The sequence below is a fragment of the Osmerus mordax genome, chromosome 12, assembly GCF_038355195.1.
Source record: "Osmerus mordax isolate fOsmMor3 chromosome 12, fOsmMor3.pri, whole genome shotgun sequence".
NCBI classification, from domain to species: domain Eukaryota; kingdom Metazoa; phylum Chordata; class Actinopteri; order Osmeriformes; family Osmeridae; genus Osmerus; species Osmerus mordax.
Window position 1 is genome coordinate 7742041 of NC_090061.1, and position 15207 is coordinate 7757247.

Here is a 15207-nt window from a genome sequence, read left to right on the forward strand (position 1 = left end):
CTTTAGAATGCGTGTGGTGAGTTAGCACTTAAAACTGTGTCGTCTCCACTGCAGAGAGGAAATGAAGAACGGTTTAATATTTAATCTGACCCAAGGCTACTGGATGTAGTCGCTCTCTCTGGCTTCCAGAATCAGGGAATGAGTGTTCTACAAATAAATAGATGGATGGAGAGAGATTGAGATAAGGAGATTTGGTGTTTGAGTGTAATGGAGAAGGCGGGGGAATGGGTGGTTGAGTGGGATAGATGGAAAAGAGTAAGGGGAGTATTGGGGTTGGTTTGACAGATGGAGAGGACAGACAGATGAAAATAGATCCTGGTGAATAGGAAGTGGAGGAGAACAGGATGAGGGAAGGAGGAGAGGGGGAGGGAGAAGACACATGGCTGGAAAAGAGGATGGGTGTGAGGGAGAGGAAGAGGGTAAAGGAAGGAAAAGAAGAGAAGGGGGGGAGAAGGAGTAAAAGAATAAAGCAGTGGCTGAAAAACAGGAATTCCAGGGTTCACGTCCTAACCTCTGACTTCCTGTTGCGACCTCTGACTTCCTGTTGTCCCCCCAACCCTGCTAGGTCACATGACCGACGGTGACCTCGCCCTGTGTGTGTTCTTTAAGCCGCGGCCTCGCTCAGGCATTCCCAAAACACTTGTTAGGAATACCATTCTACTCTGTGCTGTAGGGGTGTGGATAGAATCTGCATGTGTCTATGTTTACAGAAAGATAGAGGGAGAGAGACAGAGAGAGAGAGAAAGCCAGAGAGAAGGAGAAAGAGTAGTGTTCTCCACTTGCTGTTTGTGAGAGACTTATCAGGTTTCAAGATGGAAGACTAGTGCTCCAGCATGATTCATGTGAGGAGAATGTACATGCCCTCCTCCTTCTCTCCACTCTTTTTATGTTAATCTCTCTATAAAGTCAGGGATTGTGCCTCTACTCTTCCAGTTTCTTACTCTTAAAGGAATCTGAAAAGCAGGACTTATTTGGTGGCATGGCTAACATGATATCTTCTCAATCATTTTTGTGTAGGTCTCTGTTTCATGTTATGACTTGATTTTACCATGTCCGTAGCTCCCTCTCTCTTTCTCTTTCATCTCTCTCCTCCTTCTTTGAATTGTGTTGTCCCTGGGGTTGACAGGGTACCATCTGTCTCCCTGCTCCAGTGACACGTGTGGATCGGGGACAACGGAGAGAGGGAGAGAGGGAGAGAGGGAGGGAGATAGAGAGTGATGGAGAGGGAGATGGAGTTGAGGAAAAGGCTTAACGCACGTGCGCCGCAGCGACATAAGGACCGTCCACTACTGGGCCGGAGCCCCAGAAAGATTGCAATCAGTCTCTGTGTGTGTGTGTGTGTGTACACAACAGGGAGCTGTCAGGCGCTCAGAGCCTTCCAGCAGTGTGTAATCTTAGCAGGGCCTCGGGGTCCAACTGTCCCTTTGTAAGTCTGATGGCCCAGTGTCCTCCAGTCACACTCCTTATTCACAAGGGCTTTGCAACACTGCACCTAAGGATCTAGAACACTGTAATACTTGTGTCAAAATCGCTGATTGGCTAAGAAATAAAAATCATGCCCAGGGTATTAGCTCACTGGTGAGTGAGTGTGTGTTTTCGTAAAAGGCCATGCGGGTGTGATGGCACGGTCCATTAGACACAGTGAAGTGTTTAGTAGTTTGTGAATTGTAGTGTTTACACACAATAAATAGGCACGTGTATTCTATGGTTCAGTGAGACTGTGTCGGAATTTTCTGTAGGTAATGTCAACATCTACAGGCAGGTCTTCTCAGTTCTTAGTGGATTTACTGTATATTCTACTAGTGTGTCATGGAGTTTGTTGAAACTGTCAAAAGTGAAGTTAGAGGAATTAGATTTTACCCTAGAGTAATCATCGACACAGTTGAAAGTAAAGTTGATTGGGAGAGCACTGGATGGAAGTCTGTGTGTGCATGTGTGTGTGAGGCTGTTGAAAGACCAAGATAGGAACGACTTCCTCTTTTCAGAAAAGAGCACCAGGTGCACTCTATCCATGGTTCTGTCTAGACCAATAGTAGCTCTGTGTGTGTGATTTGGGGGAAGGGACACAGGATATTGACTGTGTGGGTGTGCTTGTGTGTGTGTGTGTGTGTGTGTGTGTGTGTGTGTGTGTGAGAGAGACTTCCTCAAACTTACCAGATTATCAGAGTCCAGCTGGTGTGAATACAATGTCTGTGTGTGTGTGTGTTTGTGTGTGTGTGGGTGCTTTGGTGGAAAGCGGTTATTGAAACACCCCTCATTCACATTTCCTTGGTGGGGATAGAAGGGTTAACCGCCCATTGATCCACTGAACCAGATGTGCTTTCCCTCTTCCCTCACACACACACACACACACACACACACACAAGCACACACATACACACAAACACACAGTTCCCGATGGGGCCCACATGTAGGTCTGAGGCGATTAGCAGCTTCTCCTTTCTGAGGACCAAGACTCACACACACACACTGTTTTCACTCTCATTGGTTAAACCCTCAATCCCAGTGACTGTGTGTGACGGCTGTTGGCCTGTCCATGGCCTTTTGCCACATTGTAATTTCCAGGGTTATTCAAGCTATGAGCTCCAATCTCCTTCTCTGTGATCATGGTAAGTGTATTAGAAGCTGGTAGGTTGGTAAGACTCTCTGGGTTGGAACCTCTGAGCTCAATACAGAAGGTCTAGGAAGGAGTCTAGAGTCTAATCGGCTCTGGTTTGGTTTCAGATGAACTGGTTCCAGAGGAGTTCTTCCAGCCCTGCTTAGTGTCTGTTACACTTGGAGCTCTCCCAGTGGTCCTTCTTTACTGAGTTGGTCTGTTGATAGTGTAAAATAGGGTTCTTGTGAATGATCCTTTATCTTTTTGGGGTGTGAACACACCACAGTGTAGAGGGGGCGTTTTCCCAGATGTCCCAGCATGGAGCATCAGTGTCAATACAGTGTCTGTTTCCCTTTATCCCACATGCCTGTGGCGTGAATTGACCTTGGGACTGACCTCTAGAAATGTGTGTGTGTGTCTGGTCAGAGCGTCACATAGCTGGAATGCTGGGCCTCTCCATGGACACTTTCTAAGAAGAAAAATCCCTTTTTCTCTTTCTCCTCTCCCCCTTCTCACAGACACACACTTTCACCATTCCCACTGCCCGCCAAGACACACAGAGTATCCGTCAGTAAGGTAGTATGCCTACTTGAAACAAATTGACCCCTGCGTCATGGAGCAAATTAGATTTCCTGTCCGCCCACTTCTCTCCACATCTTCAAGTCATGATTCTCATATTTAGAGAGGATAATAATAGTTGAAAAAGAGAGCAGTCATTTTGTTTGTCTGTGTTTAGTAGAGACATTTACAGGGGGATGTAATAAGTCAACCATTGAAGTCTGTTTTTACCTGAAAATGCCTGGATAGCTCTGACGGGGAAGAGAATTAGCATACAGATTGAGGTGCTGTCTTATTGTGTTTGAGGGAGTACTGAATGAGAGATCCCCGGGGCTGGGCTGAAATTTAACCTTGTCGGCCTCCTTTGGTCGGGTGCGATGTGAACTGCAGGCAGACACCGTGGGTGTGTTGTTGTAACAGGATAGCTTTGGGTTTCTATCGGCCTCCCTCTTTCCCTCCCGCCCTTCCACTCTCTCTTCCTTCTCTCTCTTTCTTGTCTCCCTCCCCTCCCTCTCTCCCCTCTCTCCCTTCTCACCCTCCGCCATGTCTCAGTGGTCGAACAGAGCTTTTAATAATGCAGCATGTTGGCCTGCTGTTGTATCTCTGGGGAGCTCCAGTGTCGATTAGGAGGCAGAAGTCTGGGGCCTGGAACCGGGCCAGGGCTCCATTCACTGAACCACTTCATTACACAGGGAGGGAGAAAAGGGTGAAGGGAGGGAATGTGAAGAGCGAGAGAGAGAGAGAGGAATCAGGAGAAAGCATGGAGAAGTGGTAGAGAAGTACATAGAGAACAATGGATTTGAGAAAAAAGGTGGGAGAGTTGGAACTGAAGATAAACTAAAGAATTGGTTTGAAGATGTGAATAGAGAGAGAGAGAGAGAGAGAGAGAGAGAGAGATTAAGAGGAAGTCAGAGAGTGAGGAAAGGAAGAATGACTTTGAGAGGGAAGAAAAAAAATTGTATCTCTCCCTAAAACACTCATCTCAGTCTCTGAAGGCTTTTTCTGTTTGAGGATGTACTGGTAAAACAACAAACAGTAGCTATATTCAGACTGGATTGATTTCTCACAGTCTACTCCAGCTTCTCCAAGATAAACACAATCAGGTCTTTATGAGAGTGATGTGAATTATACAGTCACTCAATTAGCCCAGATGCTAAAAGCCCTATCTCCCCAACAATAGCTGATTGTGCACAAAGACCTTGGGCAAGTCTCTAATGATTGTATTGATTCTGCTAGCGTAACTTATCTGTAGTAACTTATCTGTAGTAACTTAGCTGTAGTGATCAGCGAGTGAGTGTAAGTGTAATTTCATTTTTATACACAGAGCATGTCCATAAAATGTTTCTGTCTGCATCAGAAAAACAAAGGCGGCCATTTTGCGGATGCTCTCTGTTGTCTGTAGTATCTGGGGAATCATTAGAGGAGGTTCTGTCCAACCAGGGTACACATCCTTCTCTTGTACTGTACAGGCTCATTCAGTTAGTTTGATTTAGTTTGGCTTGAACTGTTTTGTTGTTGTTGTTTTCTCTTCCTAATTAGAAGTGGTTATTCAGTGATGCGCAGTGCTAGCATGCATTCGCGCGTGTGTTTGGCTGATTTGGTGTGTGTATCTGTGCGCTTCAGTGACCTTTCATGCTCTGAGGATTTCAGAACAAAATGTCTGCCCAGAGCTCCCAGACAGTTGTCATCGTGTGTATCCTTGGTTTCAGTCTCCTTGGTAGTCTGGAGTCCATACACACACACACAGTGAGGGACGCTTCCACACATGACCCTAGAGAAACGGACTCACATCATCAACGTTATACTGATCCCTGCACAGAGAAGGCAGACTTGCGGAAGAAGAGATTGAACATTGTTTTTTCTTTCTCTTTTTACAGCAAAAGCCTCCCAACAATGACTGGCGTTTCAACCAGGGACAGAGACCCGGACCTAGTGGGTGAGTAGACACACATACACACACATACACACACTCATATACACACACCATAAACATACCACCCACTGAGGAGTGTGCTCATGACCAAAGACCTATCTTTATACTACTAAGTATTTCAGAGAGAGTGGGGAAGGGACATGAAGAGAGAGAGAGAGAGAGAGAGAGAGAGAGACCAAAGGATTGAGAGAGGACAGATGTCAGGGGATGAAGGAGCTTGACGTAAGAATACACAGACCTCTCTGCTTGCTGGCTCAGATTGTTCCATGGTAATCAAATCAGCTCTACTCTACAGCTGAAGGGCATTCATAAGAATTAGTCAGGACACGATTCTTACTTAGAATCTGAATCAGTGTCTCTGAGTCATATTTTCATATTTTGTATTTCAAATTGGATTGAAAAATTGATGTTTTGCCTGTTTCAAGGCTGTTCCGTACTCCACAAAATGGCGGATGCTCTTTACACACCTCTCCTCCTGGCCTCATCCCTCCCTCCACATCTTTCCCTGCGCCTGTGTACCATCACTCAGTACTGGTGAAGACTGGGGGAGGGGAGAGTCTAGAAGCACATAGGGACCATCTACCTCTGTCTCTCTTACACCCCCCCTCTCTCTCTCTCTCTCTCTCTCTCTCTCTCTCTCTCTCTCTCTCTCTCTCTCTCTCTCTCTCTCTCTCTCTCTCCGAAGTCTGGTTGATTGAATAGATGAAATGTATTGTTATGATACAATTGGCAGTTTTATTTGGATGGAGAGGGTATGTGTGTGTGTGTGTGCCCAGTTCACAGATCATTTGGTCTGTATCCTATGCTAAACTGAGTTGTTTCCATAACACATTACACAAAACATTCCGTGAGTCAAAGACTGGGCCACTCTGGAGGAGGAAAAATTCTGCTCCCCTCTGTTTCTCTTACCCATGGGGCTTTTAGGCTCATGCACACACACACATATTTCTGACAGTGAACAAAAACACTAGAGTAGGTCATGTTGTAATACCACCAAGGCTATGGATACATTGGCCATAATTCATTTGCGAAGAAAAGAAAAGTGATTTTAGCTTCCCTTCAGAATGTCTGATTGAAGTCCCAGACTCCTTGTTATTTTTCCACAGAAAATGGAGGTGCTGAGTTCTTCAGCTGTAGACATGAGGGGTGTGACTAGATGCTAACATGCTAAGATGCTTAGGCCATTTTAACCCATGTATCTTTCCAGCCCCTTCAAGCATGCCACACACATACGATGGACGCCCAACCAGGGGAGAAGGTATCACCTTGTGTGTTTAGAGACACTGTGGTTACGCTGTGCCTTTAAAGACTGGTTGGGGATCAGTTTTGACAAGTCTCTTGTCAATGCTTACACTATCTGTATTGTTGTAAGATCTGATCAGAGGCCAGTGATTGAAGGCAAAGTGTAGCCATGGCTAGTATAGGTAGTGCACAGTGTTGTGTTTAGATGTGCTTGTTTCTGTAGCTCAGACTTACTAGCTAATACAAAGCCACGCTATTGGTCCCCCTGACCTAGTAACTGCTTGACAGGGGAATACGATTGGCTCCCCTATGCGCACTCAACTTGCCATGGTGTGCTAAGTCGTCTTTTAGTCAATTTAGTTGAGTTTTTCTCAAATTAGTTGTTGTCTTAATCTGCATTGTGTGACGGACTTAAGCATGGTCACAAGTCTTTGAACAATAATTCCTCTGTGTGTAAATGCTTGGTTCCTGTGAGGGGGGATCCCTTGATGTGTGTTTGTCGGAGAGAGCGATGCAGGGAGTCTTCTGAGCTCATGACATCATGGGGTGTCTCCGTGTGATCTCTGTCTGGCCCCGCCGGGCAGCAGACACAGGGAGACCTTCTCCATGACTCTGGTGAGGGACGGGAGCCATCTGACTGCATAGAGAAGACAGCAGGCCTTGGTTTGCAAGATCTTGATAGAGATATAGGATGTAGAGCTAGAATGACTGAGAACAGAAAAAGACGATATCATGGAGAGAAAAAAACAAGGAGACAGAGTTTAAACCCTGTCAGTAACAGAAAATCTGAAGAGGTGAATGTTATGAAGACATTTTGTAAAAAAGACTAAACACAAAGTAGCCCAGATTGCATACAGAGCCTAACCAGACAGTTATATGATAAGGGTTGAAGATATAGTTAATTTTAGGTCTAAAAGACAAGGAGGACAGTTACTCTAGCACAACACTGTAGTGACACAACCAAAGTAAAAACACTTGAGTGTTTCCACAGAGAGCTACAGTATAGGCCTGAAGGACACTGTCTGGGAGTGCTGAACATTGGTGTCCACAAAAGGTGGGGTTCCTCCCACATGAGATGTGTATTTCATGCTCGGCTGGCAACCAAGACAGCCCTCCAGCCCACAGGAAGTGATAATCCTGACCACAGGAAGTGCTTAGCACAACCACAGGATATGATAAGTGCAGGCTGCCGCTAATTAGGGACAAACGAGGCATCCCCTTATCTGTAAGGGAAGACACAAGATGGCCGACCTGGCTCCACTGATCTACCCCGTAACCCAGCAGTCTGGTTCTCATTTAGACACTGGTCACGTTTTTTATTAATTGTATTCTGGCACATTTATAAAAGAAACTTTGGATTTTGGCAGAATAATTATGCAATCTTCACCTAGTCTGCCCCCCCCCCCCCTCACTCACTCGCATTATCTTTCTCGGTCTTTCTCTCTCTCCTGGTCACTGTCCCGATCTAGATGACCATGCCTGGAGGTTTTTAATTGGTTCCAAAAAGAGACCAAAGAAGGAGCATTCACTTCCCTTTTACTGCTGCCATCTTACACACACACTCGCGCACACACACATATGTCCATCTAGTTCTTTTTACTGCAGCTCATTTAAGTCAGGAAGTGGGACCTAAGACCTTGGCGTCCCTTTAACCCCTCATGTGCCAATCTCCCCCCCCCCCACCCCCCAGGGTTTAGTAAAGGGGCCAAACCTTTTACCCACAACTGCTTGGGGCTAAAAGTCCCCTGATTTAGGTGGTTGGGGGTGCTACTGAAATGGTTATAACCACACACACTCACTCACACATACACACACATTCATTTACTTGAGGTCGTTTGGAATTCCAGTGTCAGTTACCCAGGTGTGTGTATGTGTTCGCGTGTGTTTTCATAGTTGGATTCTAGAACAGTTACATTCCAGTGTCCAGCTGTCTGCTATGGTTGTGTGATTGATCCTATCGAGCTCTTATTACAGTCACTCAGCACTAACTGTGGAACAGAAAACTGGATAAGTCAGGCAAACAAACACTTATAACACCAGAATTGTATATATTTGATTAGTCAGGTCTGGTGCCTCTGGAAAAGTGTTCCAGAAGAGGCCCAGCAAAAATAATTTAACCTAAATGTTGTGTGTGTGTGCGTGTGTGTTTAGGTGAGCATAATAGAGAGCAGGTCTGTTTTCCCCTTTGTTCTCCTCATGTAAATGGGAGCCTTTAAACAAACAAGTCTTTGAACATGAATTCTGCCCAGATGGAAATGCTCAACTCCCTCATTTGTGTGCTTGTGGCTGTGTGTGTGTGTGTGTGTGTGTGTGTGCGTGTGTGCTGGTGTATTTGTGAATGCGTGTGTGAATAGCATACAGACAGCTGTTCCCTTTAATGTGGTGCCATTAATGTTTTATCAGATACAACATGGTGTGGATGTAGTAATCATACCACGGTTTATGTGTATACAACAATATGCGTGTGTTTATGTGTGTTGTTTGCCTGGGAGTACATGTACATAGTACACATCCTGCTCTGTCCTGCCAGTTATAGGCTCTGAGCAGGTCACATGACTTCACATCATAAAGCACCAACCGTCTCCTCAGGAGGCGGTTAACAACAGGCATTACAACCCCTTATTTCAAAATGGCTACCGGTCGTTGACGGTTTATCTCTCTTTCTCCCCCCTTCCTTTCCCATAGGGCCGTCGGTGGACCTGAGGTTGCCATGGGAACCGGACCCTGGCCCAACCCCCCTACCGAGGCAGAGCAGCTCCAAGCCCTGATGGCCGCAGCCAACGGTGAGTCCAACACCTCCACGTCCCTCCCCTCCCCTCCCCTCCCCTCCCTCCCTCCCTCTCCACCAATCCTATCTTTGCGGTTCAATGCATCGCTCCTTCCCTCCAAATCCATTTATCTTCTATTAATGTAGTCTTTCAAATCAATAGTTTTTTCATAGCATTATCTGACTGAATATATGACTTTACTGTTGATTTCATATGTCGACACCCGAAATCAAACCTACGAACTTTAGGGAAGACAATCACAAGCTCTGTTCTCTTTACCACTCTTAATCATCCACCCCAGTCTTGAAGTCCCTCCCTTCCTCCATCCATCCTTCCTTTAATGGTTGGGCTGCATGATGGAGGGAAGGGTAAAAGAGTTGGTGGGAGGGGTGGAAAGGTCAGGGTATCTTCCTGTTTGGTTTGAGGGCATGTGGCCAGACTCATTGATAAAGCCCTCTCTGTCCTCATTGATGTTTCCATGGCTCTTTGTATTGGGCCTGTAAATGCACGCACGCAAACACACACACACACACGCACACACACACACACACATACAGTGGGAAAAATCCACCCGCAGTCTCCAGGATTGAACAATTCCACTCAGAATGTGTTTAATGCAATAACATGACAGAAGGTTAGTGTTTGCATTGTACACAGTTCAGAACGCTGTGAGCCTGCTGTAAAAGCTAGAGGGCACACACTTACACTTACACACACAGACACACACGCCTTATCCGCCACCCTCCCAGACACATACACACACAGAACAGATGATTAAGTAGCCTGTGATATCACAGTTTCCCTTGCTGCAGTTCCTACACACACACACACACACACACAGTGACTCATATTTGGGCTGTTACTGTGGATTGTGTGAATTGCCTAAATAATTGTTCTAACATAGATATTCACTCATCAAGTTGTCCTTGAGAGCAAGGTCTCCCTACCTAAACAAGTAACCAGCACTCTCTCACACACACACATGCACACACGCACACAGTCCGGGAAGACTCAATGAGATTTGTTGCCACATCCACTCAAGTCATTGTTTCCATTGTTATTTCCACCAATGGCACATTGCTACTTTCCTCCCTCCCTCTCTCTCTCTCTCTCTCTCTCTCTCTCTCTCTCTCTCTCTCTCTCTCTCTCTCTCTCTCTCTCGCTCTCGCTCTCTCTCTTTCTCTGTCTCTCTCTCTCTCCACACACACACATTAACAGCCCTCCTCCCACCAGGACACGTCAATACACACACACACAAAATGAAATGTTTTCCGTGTAGGGCTGAGCTGAGATCCTAAGAAGGAAGGACAGGGGTTTTTATCACACCCAATAACCCATGGATTCAACATCTAGTTACAAACCAGAAGCATAGAATGTTCCAGTTGATTTCTAGGGTAGGATATGTACCTATGGGATTGCCTATGAGACAATGCATGTCTGCGTGTTCTACACGTCTCCAGCAGGTGTGTGTATGCTGTGTGTATACAGCTGCATGTATGAGGAGCAGAGTGTAGGGGCGGGGGAGGGGAGAGTGTGTGGGGGAGTGTGTGTGTGGTGTGTGTGCTAGTAGGGCTGCAATGCAGGGGCTGGGAGAGAATTATATGAGCTAGGCAGCTACGTCATTTGCACACAGTCAGAATACACATTTGGGTACACACACACACACACACACACATGGATTCAGAAATAAATGCAGTCACTGGCAAAGCACAAAGGACTAGGTTATGTCAACCTTTACAAAATGTCGGTGCATATTCACCATTTTAGAACACCCCCCACCCCTTCTCTCTGTTTCATTCTTTTCTCACTCCCTCTCGCTGCCACACTCAATTCACCTCAATGGAATTAACATTATATAACGATAATATCATGTAAAAAACTTTAAATTCTGTTAGTCTTTTCAATTTTTCATGTTTGCATATTGGCTCGTGTAGCATGTCATTAGAATATCTTTGTCCTGTACTGACAAAACATTGATGTCCCTTCACCGCCACACCTCACTAACGCGTTCCACGCCCATCTCTTCCCCCTCCCCCGCTCTCTCCCTCTTCCCCCCAGAAGTGAGCGAGGCGACCGCCACCCTGGGACCGGGCACCATGGGCCTGAGCACCCGCTACAGCCCCCAGTTCACCCTCCAGCATGTGCCCGACTACCGGCAGAACGTGTACATCCCGGGCAGCACGGCCACGCTGACCTCCAACCCCCAGCAGCAGCAGCAGCAGCAGCTCCTCCAGCAGCAGCTCCTCCAGCAGCAGCAGCAGCTGCAGCAGGCCGCGGCCCAGCAGGCCCTGCCCCCACCCCAGGCCCAGGCCCAGGTGGAGCCCCCCAAGGCTGCCCAGACCCCGGCCTCCAAGAAGAAGTCCACCAAGAAGGAGAAGAAGTAGGATGGCCCGGGCGGACGGACGAACGGAGGGGTAGATTGATTGACCCTCCCCACCCAGCCCTGATCGGGACTCAAATTCAACCCCCCCTCAAACTCCCTATGCCTCTTCTACTATTAACTGTTTCATCCTAATCAGGGTGATTTACTGGTCAGTTATCCTTGGTAATAAGATGTGGATTTTGTGAAGTTTGTCTCGAGGGCCATTAAGAATCTGAAGGTGCTGAAGGTGGAAGAGCAAACAGCAAATAGTTTATGGTTTTCATTATGGAGGCTAATCAGAAACAGTTGGACAAGATAACGTGTTTTACTCGTGCAGACGTATTGCCACGCAGTTGGTCAGTAAAAAGTGGCTAGGGCTATGGGGGGTTGTATTTGGGTGAATCAGTGCTTTGAGATTCACATAATACCAGAGTCAGACTAAGAAGAGACCTTGCTGGGAAAACAAGGCGGATCCTGGTGATGTATTCATAAATGTGTCATATGTAGGATTTACAATTCCCTATTTTCCCTAAGTTGGAAAAAAATAGATTGTTGTTGATGTATTCTAAAATGCCATTGTCAGGCTCCTGAAGGATCCGCCCTATAATGCTCCTTAGCTCAGAGAAACGTGACGAGGCTATAACACAGGTATCACACACACTCTTGCATGTTCCTCATAGGTAAAAAAAAAAAAAAAACACAGATACCGTATAGATTAAAACTATGCATTGATGTTTGTTTTGCTAGGAGGAACCCTAACCTTTACTTCCTTACCCATAAATACCACACCGGCTAATGCACTAGTAGTATTAACCTGACACAATAGTGTGGGTAAAACCCCTATTTTTGTGCAAGCATATTTTACTATATTCATTGATAATCTCCAGTGATTTTCTATGACCTGAGCATGAACTCCTTGAGGGGGGAGGTATATGGGGTGGGGTGAGGGGGGTTGGGGCAGCATGTTATCCCATCAACAGTCTGTCGTCTGTGCAGGTGGCAAATAGTGCGGGCACTGCCCCTTCTGAAGTGCCACAGATGGGCACAGACTCCATCTCCCCACATCCCGACTCCTCCAGACCAGCTTGTGTGCCCCTCCCCCCTCACTCATTATCCCACTCAGAGAGCCAAACAATAAGATGCACTGTTGTTATTCAGAAGATGACATGATTTAAGTGGTTAATCACTTGGGATTAGAAGTAGGGAACTTGTAGATCATTAATGGACTAAGTTGAGCTAGGAGTTAGGACACATCTTAGGCCCCTAGGGGTATTTCCCCGTAAGCCGTCCTTAAGTGCTGATTATATTTCTTGAAGTGAGAAGATATAAAAAAATTCCTTTGTTTTCGATGACTTTGTAGGATAGAGGAGTTGTTCAAGATATGAAAGTGTTTCCCTTTTTCTGCCGTCCGTGTCCATCAGGACTCCACTGCATGAAGAGGCAGCTTGCAGGCTGGGTTTAGGGGGGACAGAGAGGGCAGGGCGATGGGTACACCGTCTGGGTTGGCATCATAATCATTCACAACATGGGGGGAGGGGGAAACAACCGTGGCTCTACCCATTGAATGTACAGAGGCCCCATTGTAGACCCATCCATCCCCAGACCTTAACTTCCTCTAATGCACTGACCCAAGTTAGAGGTTGACAGAGCCAAGCACATCTGTCTATGTCAGAGTTGGATATACCACTTCACACAGAGAGAGGGGAGGGGGGGCATCAGCTCCCCTCACTAACCCTCAGTTGAAATCCAGTCTCTGAATGCTAACCTCCGACTGTACCCTTCACTCCAACACTCTGCTCCCTGGTCCTGTGAAGGCTCTTCCCCACTGTAAATAAACACAAAGTAAAAGTCCTGTCGATGGTACAGTATGAGCCAGTTGTTTGTATAGTATGGACCACACCACCATTTACAAAAGAAAAGTCCCCCTTCCAAAAGGCGTGGCTTACTACTGGAATGTGTTGCATTTGTTTTTCAAGAAAAAAATGAGAAAACCACTTCGAAAAAAATGTAAATGCAAATATCTGAAATGTTCTTCAACAGTTTGTGTTGCAATGTAGTACCTAAGCACCATGAAAGCCAACTAACTCTTACTCAGTGTAAATAAGAAAATTAAGACAATAACTTTAGATGATAAGTAAAAGAGTGACACGCGTAGACTAGTTAACCTGTGATATGTGTTGCGCATATTTTTGTGTTTATTATTTCTCTATCTCTTTCTCTCCATTTTATCACCCTGTAATGAAATGAAACAAAAAGATATACTGAAAATCTTTCTATCCTTCTGTAATCTTCTTATTATTTTTTCTGTGAAGTGCATTTGTGAAAGAATGCCTCTCTCTTTCTCTCTGTCCGTATGAACAAATGATTATAAATATTATATATGTCCATCCGGCAAACGCTGGGCTAATATTCTATCCTGCTGTAATATCTTTCTTATGAAACGCTTAGACCCCACGCAACCCCCCTCCTGTGTTATTCTCTTATTTTTATGCTAATATTTATATTGCTGTTTTATTTTCTCTTGAACACTGACATTTCAAATAAAAAGTTCTGAAATCATTCAAAATCCAGTGTCTGCCTTGTCATTCACTGATGTGATTTTATATTCCAAGACATTCTTTTGAGGTCTATTAAACCATCATAATCCTACTTTTCACTAACATTACAGTAAATACAAACTCTTTCAAATCCTTACATCACCATTTCTAACAAGAATAAATCCACAGTTTAAATTACTATCTGAGCTTCCCTGTTTAAACGTTCGAGCCAATGCAGTATTTCTTGTTTGAGTCAGCGGTGTAGTGCTAGTTACAGGATGTAGGGATGTTCAGAGTGTTTCATCTGGTTGACCCACATTCACCCACCAGCCTTCATCAGTGCCACTGTCCCAGGTCCCCACGCTTCCCTCCCACGCCCGTTTGAAGCGTTCTCTCTGGCTGGGAGACAGAGGAGGGATGGGTGCAGGGGGGGCAGCGATGAAAGGAAACGTTGAGACGAGAGGGAGACTGTCAGTGTTTCCTCTTCTTCAGTAGGAATATATATGTCAACTTCCTGCAAAATACTTCAAAGACAATTTGAACACTCGTTATGCAACGCATACCCAAATGATTATCAACATTGCGCATCTTAAATTATTTAAACTTAGATCGAAATAGATGAGGTAGATAAAGTTAATTCCATGGACATTACTAAGCACTTTATCTCCTGGCTGCCATCATCTGAATAGTAGTCAGGTTGGTCCCACAGGAAAACAGAGTTTTTAGAAAAACTTTATTACACAGCACCAGAGGAAACAATAAACACTCTCAATACTCAATACTATTAAATATTAACTGGGGACACTGGGAACAGAAGGGAGAAGTTCCTCTTTTAGTCCTTGTTTGAAACATCTCTTCTTTTACCAAGAACTCTTTCCTCCCACGCCCCCCCCCCCTCCCTTTCACCTCTCTGCAGGACTGTGTGTTTTCTCTTCAGTGCTCCAGATTTGCAGGAGGCCCACAGGCCCAGGTTCCACAGCCTTACACAAGAGATTCTACATCAACAGAAACATGGGGCTATAAATAGCCCCTGACAAAACAAAACTAATGGAATCAGCCGTGACGCAACAGAGCGATGGGGTTATGGAAGTACGGACATGGGGGATGTAGTGAATCAGGGGTTGAGTTACCGGTATTTGTGAGGATAAGTCACATCTGCTCTAATAATGGCTACACCCTGGAGATTCACACATTTCGTTGTGCAATGGAAT

General features: G+C 45.6%; 1 protein-coding gene across 5 annotated transcripts in view; it reads left to right on the forward strand.

The window, feature by feature from the left end:
• Positions 1 to 14025, forward strand: part of LOC136954609 (protocadherin gamma-A11-like) — a 69087-nt gene extending 55062 nt beyond the window's left edge. For 4 of the 5 annotated variants that reach the window (XM_067248235.1, XM_067248234.1, XM_067248233.1 and 1 more), the window contains exons 2-4: positions 5032 to 5090; positions 9015 to 9112; positions 11156 to 14025. In XM_067248235.1, the coding sequence (XP_067104336.1) occupies positions 5032 to 5090; positions 9015 to 9112; positions 11156 to 11481 (483 nt within the window). In that variant the 3' untranslated portion in view covers positions 11482 to 14025. The remainder of the gene's footprint in view (positions 1 to 5031; positions 5091 to 9014; positions 9113 to 11155) is intronic. The other variant, XM_067248232.1, reaches the window with a different exon arrangement.
• Positions 14026 to 15207: the final 1182 nt, after the last annotated feature.